At 40.9% G+C, this 15,885-nt stretch overlaps 1 protein-coding gene across 1 annotated transcript in view; it reads left to right on the forward strand.

The window, feature by feature from the left end:
- The window catches only part of KIF25 (kinesin family member 25), a 72,029-nt gene extending 62,526 nt beyond the window's left edge, over positions 1–9,503 (forward strand). The window contains exons 13-15 of the mRNA XM_084624840.1: positions 1,201–1,398; positions 4,934–5,089; positions 7,897–9,503. Coding sequence (XP_084480966.1) covers positions 1,201–1,398; positions 4,934–5,089; positions 7,897–8,054 — 512 coding nt within the window. The 3' untranslated portion in view covers positions 8,055–9,503. The remainder of the gene's footprint in view (positions 1–1,200; positions 1,399–4,933; positions 5,090–7,896) is intronic.
- Positions 9,504–15,885: the final 6,382 nt, after the last annotated feature.

The following is a 15,885-nucleotide window of genomic DNA, read 5'->3' on the forward strand; positions in this document are numbered from 1 at the left end:
ATCTTTGTCAATCAGGCAGACATTACAAAATGCAGCCATTTTAACTCACCAGCCATCTTGTTTAGTCCAGGCTTCTTTCAGTCATTCATTAGCTGATATGCTATGCCAATTACTGCACTACCCTTCTTTAAGCCTCACAGCAAGGCCAAATAGGAATTTCTGCCATATGTTGGATGGATGGAGGACTCTCAAGTTTCAGGATCACAGAATAAGAGTTATGATAGCTGAATGAGCATTACGGTAGGTAAAGAAGCACTACAAAATGGAACCTCAAAGTGGAATTGTGACAGTGTTGTCTGCCTCTGTAATAAGAGACACACCTTGCTTAAGACCTAGGTGTGACAAATTGCCAAATGGTAGGCACTGAAGAAATAAGTAGTAGATAAAATCAGAAAGCTTAGGAGTGGTAGTTAAGCTTTGGAAATGGGACTTAAAGCCAGAGCTTTAGGATTTTGTGTCAATAACTTCTGTTGTGTGTGTGTGGAGAGGGTTGTTTTGGTTCCTTGCCCTATAGTAAGGATGAGAGAGAAATTTTACTTTCATGCTTTCTCATCTGAAGCATTCTTTTCTATGTAAGCCAACACAGCTGCTCTGTCTGACATATGCTGTCATGAGTAGGTTGCTACTCCACTCCAGACTAGAAGGAGAGGAAAGAATAAAGCAAGACACTGGAGAAGAAAGTCAAAGCTAAACTGCCCAGTGAAAAGACTTTTGTACAGATTCCTACTGCCTGTGGGAGAGATGCTCACTTAGCCAAGATGTCAGAAGTGAAACTAGCACTGGAGGACCTGTACCAAAGAATCTGTCTGTCCCCCAAACACAGATCAGGTCCCAGAATGCTACAGCTAAGGAGCAGGATGACTTGCAAGGTCTGGGTTCTTCCACTGTGGCTGCAGAACCAAGGCCAGGACTACTAACCTCTTTGGGGCAGGGAGTATCTTTTTTTCTGTGTTTATACAGCATCTGACACAATAGGACTCTTTTGACTAGGGCTGCTAGGCACTATGATAATACAAATAATAATAATTAATAGGTGACCTACCTGAACAAGTAGGGGTACTGTTAAAGTAGCTTGTGGCTCATTAGGCAGAGATGGAGAAAAGAAGATACTGGGTTAACCCATCACTGTTGCATTTTTTTGCTTCCTATTTTGTGATGTTAAAAATAAACTTTCCTCATTTGTTTGTTTCCATCATCCAGCTCCTCTATGGACAGATGAACAGCCTAGTCAAAAACTAAGTAAAGAGCTTTTCTGCACCTTTCCTCAACAAATGAAAGATGATAAACTCATCTTTCCTTCCAGAGCCTCTTCTCCAGCACAGTTTGAATCTGTTGAGAAACTGAAGCACATCAAAACTAAACTACAGCTGGTGGATTTGGCGGGCAGTGAATGTGTTGGTACGCAGACCTTTTTATGACAAGGCTATTTTGAATTGAGAGCATAGAACCTTCCATCCCATGGAGATAATAATTGCATTTAACTTATTAACTGAGTATTTGTGTTTCTTCATAAGAGATGATTTAGACACATGCATCCAAACTTAAATGAAGTTATTGGGCCTAATTCACCACTGTGTTAATGTCACTGGGGCTTCATTAAGATCAGGTGGCATCAAGCTGAAGCAACTCAGTGGACAGTCAGGCCCATGGTGACATGCAGGGTGTGCATGCACTATTTGTTCAGACTGTTTTTAAAAGCTGTGTTTTTTACAGTCCAAAAATATGTATAAAAATTAGCATGTTCTTATTTTTTTATAGAAATGATCAAAGTGCATAAATTATTTAAATATACTAAATCTTTGTCATGAGCATACCACTGTGTGTGGGTTTTTCTTTCTGCTTGTGGAAAAAATCTGGAAGGAAGTTGGTGTATTGAAAAGATAATATTGTTTTCATTGTTTCTTCAAAGCACTTTCCTCCTCCTCCATGCACATAATAATTTAAAAAACTTGATTATTTCCTAAAGGACAAGCTTTCTTACCAAGAAAAGCCACACCACTAAATGTACCATTCCAGAAATAATGTTTTGAAAACTGAATCAGTGTTATGAAAGAATTCTTTAGGTTACTGCCAAGAGTTCTTTCTGCTGGTGACTGTTAACTTTCATTCTATAAAAAACATAATGGAATATATATATTTTTTTAATTTGCTGGGGTGTTAGAAACCTTGTGTCTGTTCCCTCAGTTTGACAAGGGCAAGCATTTGCTGCTCTGTGTAGTCAACACACCAGATCCTCAACAGGTGTAAAATGATGTACTTCAGCACCGAAGTTAATGGAGCAATGCTGATTTGCACCAGCTGGGGATCTGGCCCAAAGTATGCAGTGGGCTAGATTCTATTCTTAACTATGCTGGTGAAAATCTGAAGACAGCAAAATTACTCTGGATTTACGTAGGTATAATTCAGAGCAGATTTTAGCACATTATCTTTTGAAAGTTGAGGTTTGGGACAAGTTTAAGTGAGAAATAGTTTTTAAAGTGTTTATTGTACATGAGTCTGATGCAGACATGCACCTTTTCTCCTTAGCTTGATAAGTCTCCTAAGGGACATCTAGAGTGATTGTAGTTTGTTTTCACATTGTTGTCTATGAGCCAGATTGTTAGTTCTTAGCAAACTCTTGTCAAATTTCCTTATAAATCTGTCTGGAGTGGCCTTTGCTGTAAAAACATAGGTAAACGTTTTGAGTCAGATCTTGGGCTTGGCCTACGCACAAAGGCATAAGGGGAATAAGATCCTCTTCTCCCCCATCCCCAATGTCACTACATGACTTCCCCATATCTCAGCTGCAGGCATGGAAAAGGTTGGGGAGGGTACTAATCTGCTATTGGTAAGTGCTGGTAGCAGATTATTACCCACGGGGAGCAACGGAAAAGTAGGGAAGGAATTCTCCCTCCTAGGACTTGTTTACACACAACAGTAACAGGTTAAACTAAGCTGTGATGTTACATTGATTTAGTTAAACTGGTGCAACTTTGTGTGTAGACCAGGCTTTAGAGGCAACCTTTCCTGGGTTACTATTGAGGCAGTGCAACTATGCTCCAACTCTTACATTGGGCTAGAGATAAAAGGACACCCTCGCCCCTTATGCAAAACTACTATCTAAGATCATACTGTAAATACTTGTAGAAGCACATTAATAGCTACCTTCATGTCCAGTATACAGTCTTTTTGCTTGTTGGTATACCATCTTGAGCTGTGATCCTATCAGTTTAATGCCAGTTCAGTTCTCCCATGAGAAATGTTCATTAGACAGCTACCTACTGTAGGAAATGATAAGAGATAGCACTTTTCCTTCTGAATCACTGTGAACCAATACCCAATGACTTAAGGGATACTGTCCTGCTGAATTGTCTTCCAATCTTCTCTCTGAATTAGCACTTGATTCAGTGCCCTGGTACTGACAAGTGTGGATACAGAAGATATTGTACAACTGGAGAAGTATAGATGAGAAATAAAAGCAAGGTCTCAGACCACCTGTGATCATCCAAGATTCTGTAGTACTTTTCATAAAAATAGAGTATTGCTATGTGTTATTGAACAATGCGATGCTACTGTGCATTCTTAAACAGCTGCTGGATTTCACCTCAGAGGTGGCTGCCTTTCAGTGGAGGGTGATGTGAGTCCTGTGTGTGGTTTGTTTATCTATTTAAATTAATAAAATATTTTTGAATTTTTCAAGGCAAAATGTGCTTTATAAGGCAATATTCTCGCTAACAAATCCTGTATGGCTAAAACTATGTAACTTCTTCATATATTAATGTATTTTTCCCCATTTATATTGATTTGACTTAATAATAATTCTGTCAATGGTATTAGCAGTACTTTTTCTTCCTGTATTTGGGATATGTGGTATTCATAACAGGAAGAGTGGCTTTCACTTGTATTTTCACATTTTATGTGAGCGAGTGAAGTCAGGAAAAAATATACAGTATAATGTATTCTGACTTTTTAATATATATATATAGTGTGACAAAGTTCCTCCTCTACCTTGGTGGGTCTTGCGCTTATTGGCGGATTTGCTCTCCTTGGACCTTCACAGCTGCCCTCAGTTTGGCCATTTTCATGAACCCACAGTCCAGGTCAACTCCTCCTGTGTCTGACCAGGAGTTGGGAGGTTTAGGGGGAATCCGGGCCCGCCCTCTACTCCGGGTTCCAGCTCAGGGTCCTGTGGTATGCAGCTGTTTAGAGTGCCTCCTGGAATAGCTGTGCAACAGCTACAACTCCCTGGGCTACTTCCCCATGGCCTCCTCCCAACACCTTCTTTATCCTCACCATAGAACCTCCCTTCTGGTGTCTGATGATGCTTGTACTCCTCAGTCCTCCAACAGTATGCGTTCTCACTCTCAGCTCCTAGTGCCTCTTGTTCCCAGCTCCTCTCACACACATCACAAGCTGAAGTGAGCTCCTTTTTAAACCCAGGTGCCCTGATTAGCCTGCCTTAATTGATTCTAGCAGCTTCTTGATTGGCTGTAGGTGTTCTAATTACCCTGTCAGTCTTAATTGTCTCCAGAAGGTTCCTGATTGTTCTGGAACCTTCCCTCTTACCTTACCCAGGGAAAGGGGACCTACCTAACCTGGGGCTAATATATCTGCCTTCTATCACTCTCTGGTAGCCGTCTGGCCTGACCCTGTCACAATATATATATGTGAACATGGATATTGGATATTTTTTGCAAAAGACAGTTTAGTTAAATACATCAAAGATTATGAGGTGCTCAGATACGACAATAGTGGGGGCCATGTAAGTACCTAAGAGAGATAGTAAAACATGTTTATCACTTGTCTTTAAATGTGTTATTAAAACAAAAAAGTTACACTTCAGGTCCAAGTGATATACAAGGCATAGAGCTTTTGTACATCGAGCTTAGCACATGCCTGAAGGTGACAAGGAAGCTTTGATTATTCTGACTGTTGTTTCCTTGTATTGCATTAGGTATGTCTGGAGTGACAGGAGTAGCCCTGAGAGAGACCTCGTTCATTAACCGTAGCTTATCTGCTCTGTCAGATGTACTTGGAGCAATAGCAGAGCAGCGCTCTCACATTCCGTATAGAAACAGCAAACTTACCCACCTACTACAGGACTCCATAGGTGATTATTTCTTTTGCCTTTTATGTAACAATATTGAGTTACATTTCTTCTTCCAAACTTTTTTTCACATTTTGTTAGGAAAGTAATTAATTTTTGTTGTTTTGTGTGTGTGTGTTGATCTTTTCCCATTGATGTTGTGTAGTGTGGTAGAACAAAGGTTGTAAGGGTATGGTGTGGAGCAATGTTGTGTGGGAGGCTATAGCACAAGGAATCAGAACTCTGGGGTTCTGTTCTGGAGTCTCATCTCACTGATTTGCTTAAGACATTTAACTTTCCTGAGTCTTGGTTTTCTCATTAGTAAATTGGTAACTGATGTAACCCTTCTGCCCGTCAGAGTTGGCAGCAACAAGGGCCGGGTTCAGTATCTAGGGGATCCATTCCAATAACACAATGCAAACCGGCTCGAGGCCCCACCCAGTGACCTGGGACAAATATATACCACCCCTGCTGGGCGCCTCCAAGAGGCAATACTTCCCCTCTTGCAAGCACATAGTCTGAGTGTAGCAAAAAGCCTTTTAATAACAGAGAGAAACAATGTGGCATTATGTTGGGGAAACACCACCAACAGGATTCATAACACAACCCATGAGCAAAAAACCCACCCCAAGCAAACTGGGGCATGCCCCTTTCCCTTTGGTTCTTGAGTCCAGCAACCCCAAATCACCCAAAGTCCCAAAAGTCCAATGACCCAAAAGTCTCTGTCCCTGGTCAGGGCAGCCCCAGAGTTCGAAAGTTCATCTGCGGAGCTTTACCTCCCAACCTGGGTAGAGATGGGACAGGGGTAAGAGGCACCTTACATGATCTGAAGCTGACCGCCCCACAGCTCCATAGGCCTTCGCTCCGCCAGCCGCCCCACAAACTCCTTCGCTCAGCTCCGCTCCGCGTCCCACAAGCAGCTCCCGCCGTCCCACGAACTGCTCCACCGGCATGTCCACAAGGCATTCCAGCCGTCCCACAAACTGCTCCACAATATATCTTCAGGCTCCCCCAGTACTTAACACAACACTCAGTGATTTCAGCTCTTAGTCAGTTCAGCTCTTTGGTGAATTCAGCTTGCAGTAGGAGAGCCTCAGTGCTGGTGCACCATTAGCCCAAAGTGAGCTCAGCAGCCTGTAACTAGACTCCTAATGAAATCAAAATTAGCTCTGATATTCCACAGTGGAGAGAGGCGGAAGTGCAATTAGCATGTAAGGCCCTCACCAAGGGGCCCCTGCCACTAAGTATTAATACTTGTCCCCAGCCTCTCTCCAGTCACAGAGTTTTAAAACCCATGACCCTTGCCTAGCGAGTGCTACTTAGTTGATGGTGAGTCCCTCCATCATAACAAAAGGCCAAGTACAGTTCCAAGCACAGTTCCCATAATCAGGGTAATAACAATTTATTCTTCCTGCCCCAATAACAGAGACACTGGGGATCCCACAGCAGCCAGAGTGACCATTTGGGCAGCTATGGCCTCATTCTAGGTGGGGTGGGTGTGCCTATGCAAATGAGATCGGCCCCAGAAGTTCTTTTCCACAATTTGCCACACCTCACCACCAGATGTCAGGGTGGAGCTCATCCTGACACTGCTTACACTGATAACGGTGACCTACCTCCATAAGATGTCGTGAAGTTTAATTCATTAATTTAAGGTTTAATATCAAGTAAGTTGTAAAAGTTAAGTTTAACTCTTCCAGGGTTTAGTTGATATAATGTGTGTCAGAAATTTGCAGATTTCATGGCTGTTCTTGTTGCCCAGAATGCACAATACCAAAACAATAAATGGAGACACTTCAGCATCCACTTAAGCGTTGCAGCTTCTTTTGGTATTCGGATGGGCTGCTCTACTCTAACATTTCATCCATGTGTACGGTAGTGATAGAAAAAATCAGTGTAAGCCACTGGTGAGTGTGTGTTACAGGTCCCGTTCTGTGTCCTATCCACGGAGCATATGATTCTCTTACGGCCCCTAGATAGTGAGATTCAGCTCAAGCTGTTCCAATTTATGCTTTTAGCTCTTGAGCTGCCCGATTGAATCTCAGGTGTGGTGACTAGAATAACGAGCACAGATTTTCCAAGAGGATTTTTTGCCACAGAATTCTAAATTCACCTCTTCCTGCATTACAACCTTGGGAAAATATTGAAGGCAAAATATTGAAGCTTAGCAATATATCTGCAGTAACTTTTTTTTTTTTTTTTTTTTTTTTGAGAGGGATAAAATTTGCCTGTTTTCAAATTCTGGAAAGTGAGACAGTGAGTGGTGAAGGGATTTGCATTGGCCGGTGAGTCAGGCGATCTGGGTTAAAATGCAAGTTGTAATACTGACATGTTGTAGGACTTTGGACATGTTACCTAAACTCTGAGCTACAGTTTCCATCCTGTGACACAACCAGTCATGTCAGTTATTCCCATGCATAATTTTGGGAATGTCCTTAAACTTCCACCATGAGCTCTTGACAGTTAAAGCTTCCTTTTTTGCAGTACTTAGATACAAGTGATCTCTTCAGCTTTTAGATATGCTGATATTACAACTACAACAGAGCACTGATACCCAAAATGTATTCGTAGACTTGTTAGTGAAAGGGGCAGAAAGTTCTATATTACAAATGGTGAAAAATAACAGCAAATGATCAGCTAGCTAAATGAGACAGTCCCATATGGCTTTACTATAGTGCCCATATGCTTTCAACAGCTCTGTTTGTATAGTGCTCTGATTCATAGAATTGATAGCAGCCTACTCTGGCTTCTGTGCAGTTCAGCAGGTCAGTATTTAAAAACTTATTGAAAATAAGTGTGTTTGTGTGTGTGTGTGTTTTTACTGTTTTTAGGGGGCAACGCTAAATTGCTGGTGATGCTGTGCATCTCCCCCTGCCAGAAGTACTTAGCGGAATCACTGCAATCCTTGGGATTCGGAACTCGTGCTCGGCAAGTTCAGAGAGGACAAGTCAAGAAAAGAAATCTGCCAGTGTCAAGCAAATCAAAATAAAAGCTAAGGCTCCTGTGGATTAAAGTATTATTAATGAGTTCCTCAGATGAAATGTATCTTGTTGTCATAAAGCCATGCTTTAAGATGTAAACTGCCAGTTAAAATAAACACTCCTCAATATGGTATTAGCAAAGCCATAAACTTGCTGATAATGTTCTTGTTCCAGAGACGATAACAGGTATTGAAAACAGCTACCAAGCATGATGGATGGCATGGCATAGAAATATATTATGCTTTTTAGGGGAGCAACAGCAAGACAGAGTTTTAGAGCAAATGTTTAGCATTGGGAAATAAGTAAATGAAATCAACAGTGCACGGATCCTGGACAGTTCGCACTGGAAGGGCTGAATCTCTGTCCTATTAGTTCAGTAAAAAACACAAGTCTTTAATTACTCTGTTTCATTTCAATATCTGAAATTTGGTGGGAATATTTGGTTTGATGTTTGGGTTAAAATTAGGCACGTATCTTGCTGACTTGGTCTCCTCTCCCTAGTATTGGGTTATTCCTAACCCATTCCTATTCCCTCAAGAAAAAAACAGGACCCACACAACCTAACTTAAAGTACCATGCTTTAACTACTAGACCAGGCTTCTTCTAGCTGCTTTTGCCATCTTTCCTGTGCTGAATGTGTAGGATGGTGGGTTGAGGTTTGTGAATGAAATGACATTGAGGGAGGAGTCTTAAGCAATTTCAAATAACATTACAGATCAAAACAGATCGTGAGGTATGTAGTTGGGTTTTATTAATGTGTGTTATGTGCTGTTTGACTGCTCAGCAGAGGCCAGTGATTCACTATGACTTTTTGTCTCTAGGGATCGTACTACCTCTAGCCTGGGATAGAGGTCATTGGTGGGTCTCTGTGAGGAGGCTTAAATTGCATTTGCCTATCTGAAAGACTTTAGTTTATAGTGCTCTGAGTCTCTTAACTTTCACAAGCATAAATATTTATCGAGAGATTATATAGCATACTACTATTGGAATTTCACTCTTGAATGTATACCTGCTGCTCCATTACACGTGGTGCTCTGGTATTACCTCTGACCTTCAGTACATTAGCATTGTAATTGTGTGATGTGAGAAAACTCATTTTCCTAATAATGCGGCCAGATTAAAATTCCTGGATTGACTTTACCTGATTTTAGCCATAACACAGGAAAAAGCTAGTCATCTTCTGGGTGGGAATTTATTTTCATGTGGACAGGATAGAGAACATAATGAAGTCCAAGGGTTGCTAAAATAATCAGAGGAGAAAGGGTTGGACTGAGTAATGTTAGCATATAAAATGAAATGCACAGTATAAAATTATGTGGGAGTTAGGCACCAAGGTGCTTTTGAAATTCCACTAGGCACCTATCTGCACCTTTAGATACCTAAATACCTTTGAACATCTGGCCTTAAGGTACTTTTACCTTCAGACAAAAAGAAAAGGAGTACTTGTGGCACCTTAGAGACTAACCAATTTATTTGAGCATAAGCTTTCGTGAGCTACAGCTCACTTCATCAGATGCATTCACTGTAGCTCACAAAAGCTTATGGTCAAATAAATTGGTTAGTCTCTAAGGTGCCACAAGTACTCCCTTTCTTTTTGCGAATACAGACTAACACAGCTGCTACTCTGAAACCTTACCTCCTAAACTATTATTTCCTTGCTGAGGCTTTTCTTCAAAGCTAGGTATTTATTTACAAAATCTACATGATACAAAAACTAGCAATAATGTATTGTTAAGGTTGAGAAGTCAAGTCTTCAAGTGTCAGCAAATATCAAAAGTTTAAGTTTCTACATTAACATTAACTCTGCCAGATTGCACATATGTAGCATTTTCTATTCCTGTTTTCCTTGTTACCTTAGTGCATTACTCTGTTTGATCTATATCATAACATGTACAGGATATGCAGTGCAGCAAAGTTAACATTACTCTAGAAACCTTTGGTTTTGGAATTTCCTGCTTATAAGGGTTTGATTCCTCAATCTTAGTGTTGTATTTGATGTCCCTTTATTTTTACAGAGGGATGTGAGTGGGGGAGACAGACTGCTTCTAAATTGTAGCATGAACTGAAATGGCTTTAATACTGCAATGTAAGTTAGACTCTGTAACACTGTACGATTCCCTCACATCCTCTTAAGGAAACAGGGAGATCTAAATTGGTGTAACGTGTATGCCGAGGACCAGGAAAAGGTGTAAGTTAAAAGAGGTGCCCTTATTACGTTTAATAGTTAAGTTCTCTCACTCTTCTGGTAGCTGCTTTTCTTTTTATTCCTCTTTTCTAGCCATAAGGCCTTGTCTACTCTAAAATCACCACTGTGCTAGAGCCCCCAGTTACCACAGAGATGATAGATGGCTGCGTGGTTAATGTACTGGGTGTGTGGCTCAGTGGAGTAATAACATGGTTGTGTCCTAACTATGGTGTAACATGGTTTAGTTGTACCTGTGTAGACCAGATCAGTTTGTGTTCAAACTGTGTTATGGGACCCATGGAAAACCCCTCATAGGAGTGTGGCGAGAATAAGTTTATTAGTGTTTCTTGGATGTTCAGATAATACAGGTTTCAGAGTAGCAGCCGTGTATTCGCAGCCTGTATTCGCAAAAAGAAAAGGAGTACTTGTGGCACCTTAGAGACTAACAAATTTGTTAGTCTCTAAGGTGCCACAAGTACTCCTTTTCTTTTTCCAGATAATACAGTAATGGAACCACAGAAGTATCTAGATGGAACTATGCTCTGTCAGGGTAGCACTAATAATAACCTAAGGGCTAATGTGTCATAGAGGAAGTGATGTTTTATTATGAAAATCCAAGCAAATTAAGGGTAACAATTATAAAATCATAACCAGTGTACAGTCTGGATAAGAGACTCCTAAAATAAGGTAAAACCCTTAATAAAGCCAAAATATGTATACAGCTTAGAGTTCAGCGGTTCCTTTTGGGCACGCTCTAGCATTGCTGCTTCACTCGCTCTGTGATTAAAGTGCTCCTTGTTCTATAGTTCATGCCATGAAGACCACAGCTCTAGAGACAGTCATTTTATTGCCATTAAAATGCGCAGCACCATAGGCATCAGAAAATGCAGTCCATAACAAGGAGTATACATTACATCTTTCCCAGCAATGCAATTTATTTTGCTATATGAATGTGGACAAGTCACTAAGGGCCAGATTTATCATGGTATTTAGGTGCAGAAAGATGCAGAAAGACAGTGGGAGTTAGACACCTAAATCTCAAGTTGTTGTAGTACTAGGCACCTGTCTACTTCTTTAGGTGCTTAAATGCCTTTGTAAATCTGGCCCCACGCCCAGATCCTCAAAGGTATTTAGATGCTCTACTCCCCGGATCTGGACCTAAATTCCAGAATTCAATTAATCAATGTGTATTAGACATCTAACCTGATTTGGTGCTTTTGAAATCTCACTAGGTGCCTGCTTGCATCTTAGGGTTCCTAAATACCTTTGGAAATTGACTCTAAATCACTTTTGAAAATGGGATTTAGGTCAGGTATGTGCTTCTGAAAATATTACCCCTAAGTAAGTGGTTTGATTTTTTTGCAGAGGTTCTGAGCTCCTGGGGACTTAAATGGAACTGTAATTGTTTACACTTATGCAAATCAGCTTGGAATTTTAAAAAAAGGAACACTTAACTATCATGCCTCTTTGGCCAACTCTTAAACTAAACCTCAGCCTTTGTTGAAATTTGGTTTTATGTGTATATATGTATATATTTACTTATTTTATTGTCCACACATAGCTTCATGCCTTGGCTGCAGCTACACCACAAAGAAAGGCTGTTCTTCATCTTAGCCAGGGCTTAGAAACCCATAATTAGTCCTGGAATGCTCACAATAATGTTTAATTTGTTTGAAAATATTCATCAATGAAGCTATTTTACTGAAGTGCTTTTCCAAACCGCTACAGATTGTGAGGCGTGGGCTGGTTACTGGAAAAGGCTTTTTGTTCCCCCAGTGGGCAACGAGTTTGCAACTCTTTTCAGCCAACGGAAAAGAATGCAGCTTTTGTTCATGGAGGGATAGACTGGGCCTGGCCCAAGCCACTTGGAATGCTGAAAGCATCCCCTATGGCTTCGTTTTTCCCAGTTGAGTATAAGTAATAACAGTCCCAGGCAGTCAAAAATACAGGCCATTTACTAGACAAATGAGACCAGTGGGTGAGCTCAATGCAGGAAGAGGATAGTCAAGGATAGATGGGGAGGGAGAAGAGGCATGAGGAAGAAGCATATCCAATGCAGTCTGTGCGTGTAGCATAGCCTCTGACCTGTGCCCCGGCTCTGCATGTAGCCCATTTTGTATTTTGCCTCATGGGTGTGTGTGTGTGTATACACACAGATTTTTTTCAAAGCCACATCCTTGTGGTCTAGCAGGGTCTTTTTGATAAGATTATGGCCATTATATCTCAAAGTAGTGCACAGTTGGGAATTCACCACCAAGAAAAAATTAGCCTTTACACTAGAAGTGGAAAGTGGTCATTGTGATAAATGAAGGGGGGAGGGAAGGTAGCTCCCTTTTATGGACACCCACCCAACCACTTAGCTATAAAATTAGAAGAGACCTCAGGAGGTCATCTAGTCCAACATCCTGCTCAAAGCAGGACCAACACCAACTAAATCATCCCAGCCAAGGCTTTGTCATACCTAGAAACTACTCATTTGAAACCCCCAGATATGTAAGTAGATCAGGAAATCTTTAGGAAGGCACGATTAGGTTTATTTATTTTTATTTCTTTATGGCTTGTGGACTCCTCTGTGCTAACTCCAAATGCTTTTGTTTTGCTTATAACGTTTAAGCTGGACCTCAAGAAGGTTATTCTTTATGCTGAATTTTTGTAAATGGGTTTTTTTTAGTCTAGCAATCGCCTGAGTTTTCAATGTATTTTCTTTCTTTTTGTTTTTAATAAAATTTACCTTTTTTAAGAACAGGATTGGATTTTGAGTCCTAAGAGGTGTGTGCATATGTTGTTTAATAAGCTGGTAGCAACAGCTGATTTTCTTTGTTTTCTTTCTCAGCTCTTCCCGGGGTGGAGGGGGGGGTGTATATGAAAGGGCTTGAGGGTACTCTATGGGAAGGATTTCCCAAGTGCACCTTTCTGGGCTCTCAAAGGGGTTTTTGCACTTGGGTGGTAGCAGCATCTACCCATGCAAGGTCAGAGAAAAGCTATAACCGTGGGAGTTTAATACAAGCCTGGAGTGGCCAGTATTAATTTTTAGAATCCTTGCAAGCCCCTCTCTTCTGTACTCAAAGTGCCAGAGTGGGGAATCGGCCTTGACGGTCATTCTCTGCGAAGTATTAAGGATAAGTCAGTAGGTCTCATAGGGAATGGGAGAGAAGGTGAGAGAGTCCAAAATACCTGAAAATAAAAATAAGAAAAAATTACTTCAGTAATGATTACATTTAAACTGCTAGGGAAGGATGTTTAGACTATAACCAAATCACTAATATTTTAAATTCCTGATATCAGTATTTCCCAGACTTTTGAAATCTGAGCCCCTTTTCTGGAAATGCAACCAATCATGCTCCCCCTGCCATCCAAGTTACTCAGGGTCCATTGTGCACATTTCATGATATGACACTTTTTTTCCCTTCTTACATGCTTTGATCAACAATGAAATAGTTAAAGTTGTCAGTTAAAGTAACATCGTTGGCATCTGAATTAGCACTCTCTTGAGATGAATGGGGTAGGTCACAGCTCCGAGTTATTTATTCAGACTTGCTGCAAATTCAAGGAGATCATAGAATCATAGAATATCAGGGTTGGAAGGGACCCCAGAAGGTCATCTAGTCCAACCCCCTGCTCAAAGCAGGACCAATTCCCAGTTAAATCATCCCAGCCAGGGCTTTGTCAAGCCTGACCTTAAAAACCTCTAAGGAAGGAGATTCTACCACCTCCCTAGGTAACGCATTCCAGTGTTTCACCACCCTCTTAGTGAAAAAGTTTTTCCTAATATCCAATCTAAACCTCCCCCACTGCAACTTTAGACCATTACTCCTCGTTCTGTCATCTGCTACCATTGAGAACAGTCTAGAGCCATCCTCTTTGGAACCCCCTTTCAGGTAGTTGAAAGCAGCTATCAAATCCCCCCTCATTCTTCTCTTCTGCAGGCTAAACAATCCCAGCTCCCTCAGCCTCTCCTCATAAGTCATGTGTTCCAGTCCCCTAATCATTTTTGTTGCCCTTCGCTGGACTCTCTCCAATTTATCCACATCCTTCTTGAAGTGTGGGGCCCAAAACTGGACACAGTACTCCAGATGAGGCCTCACCAATGTCGAATAGAGGGGAACGATCACGTCCCTCGATCTGCTCGCTATGCCCCTACTTATACATCCCAAAATGCCATTGGCCTTCTTGGCAACAAGGGCACACTGCTGACTCATATCCAGCTTCTCGTCCACTGTCACCCCTAGGTCCTTTTCTGCAGAACTGCTGCCTAGCCATTCGGTCCCTAGTCTGTAGCTGTGCATTGGGTTCTTCCGTCCTAAGTGCAGGACCCTGCACTTATCCTTATTGAACCTCATCAGATTCCTTTTGGCCCAATCTTCCAATTGGTCTAGGTCCTTCTGTATCCTATCCCTCCCCTCCAGCGTATCTACCACTCCTCCCAGTTTAGTATCATCCGCAAATTTGCTGAGAGTGCAATCCACACCATCCTCCAGATCATTTATGAAGATATTGAATAAAACCGGCCCCAGGACCGACCCTTGGGGCACTCCACTTGATACCGGCTGCCAACTAGACATGGATGTCTGTATTGATCACGCTCTGGTCATAGTTTGAAGGTTTTATTTGCAATCATAACAAATAGAGACTAAGGGCTGGTAAATATGCAGTTTGAGCAAACCCTTTGTGTGAATACTCTTACTTTGGATAAAAAGTGGCCTATTTTGGTTTTGCTTGTCAGTAAAAACATGACACACTAAATCAAAACAAGGCCTTCTTAAGCTCAAGTAAGTATCTGCACAAGGATTTTGCACTAACACAAGTAAATCAGTTTCTAAGCAATCAGATGGTCTGGCTCTGCCCCACTTTTTCTTGAGGCAAGTCCTTCATGTGGCCCACACTTTGGGATACTCCGCCTTAGATATCATTTTCTTATATAGACGAGACGGAAATCTGAGAGTCAATCCTTTATAAGTGGTCGAGAAGTATTTTTGTTAAAAGTAGGTAACAACTTTTTCTAACATAATTTGAACCTGCTGATTTTGAAAATGGTTCTTACCAAGCTGAATTTTGATGTTTAGACTCTCAAACTTGCAAATTAATATGGCTACCAAAATTCACCAGAAATGTTTGATATACTAACAGCATGTGCATGAACTTACCAGCAATATCAAACTGTTTGGCATAATTCCTGTTTAGTTTATTAAGAACAGAAATGAGAAGACATCATGGTTTTAACACCTATTCCATCTTAATATTAACATTTTCACAGCATTTAGTCATCCATATATCAGAATATTAGAAATAAGTTAATCATAATGCAAGTTATTTTTCCTGTAATCTGTGAAGTCATTTTCGTGCATGCTTGGTATTTGTTTTATAGTACATAGTGCTTTGTAGTTCGACTAGAATTAACATAAAGGTGATGGCAGTAGTATATTTTTTTTACAGATAGTGAGAGCAACAATAAGGCCTCCACTGGAGTATTGTGTCCAGTTCTGGGCACCACATTTCAGGAAAGATGTGGACAAATTAGAGAAAGTCTAGAGAAGAGCAACAAAAATTATTAAAGGTCTAGAAAATGACCTATGAGGGAAGATTGAAAAAATTGGGTTTGTTTCGTCTGGAGAAGAGAAGTCTGAGGGAGGACATGATAATGGTTTTCAAGTACA

Source organism: Lepidochelys olivacea, assembly GCF_965140295.1.
Source record: "Lepidochelys olivacea isolate rLepOli2 genome assembly, chromosome: 3".
NCBI lineage: Eukaryota > Metazoa > Chordata > Testudines > Cheloniidae > Lepidochelys > Lepidochelys olivacea.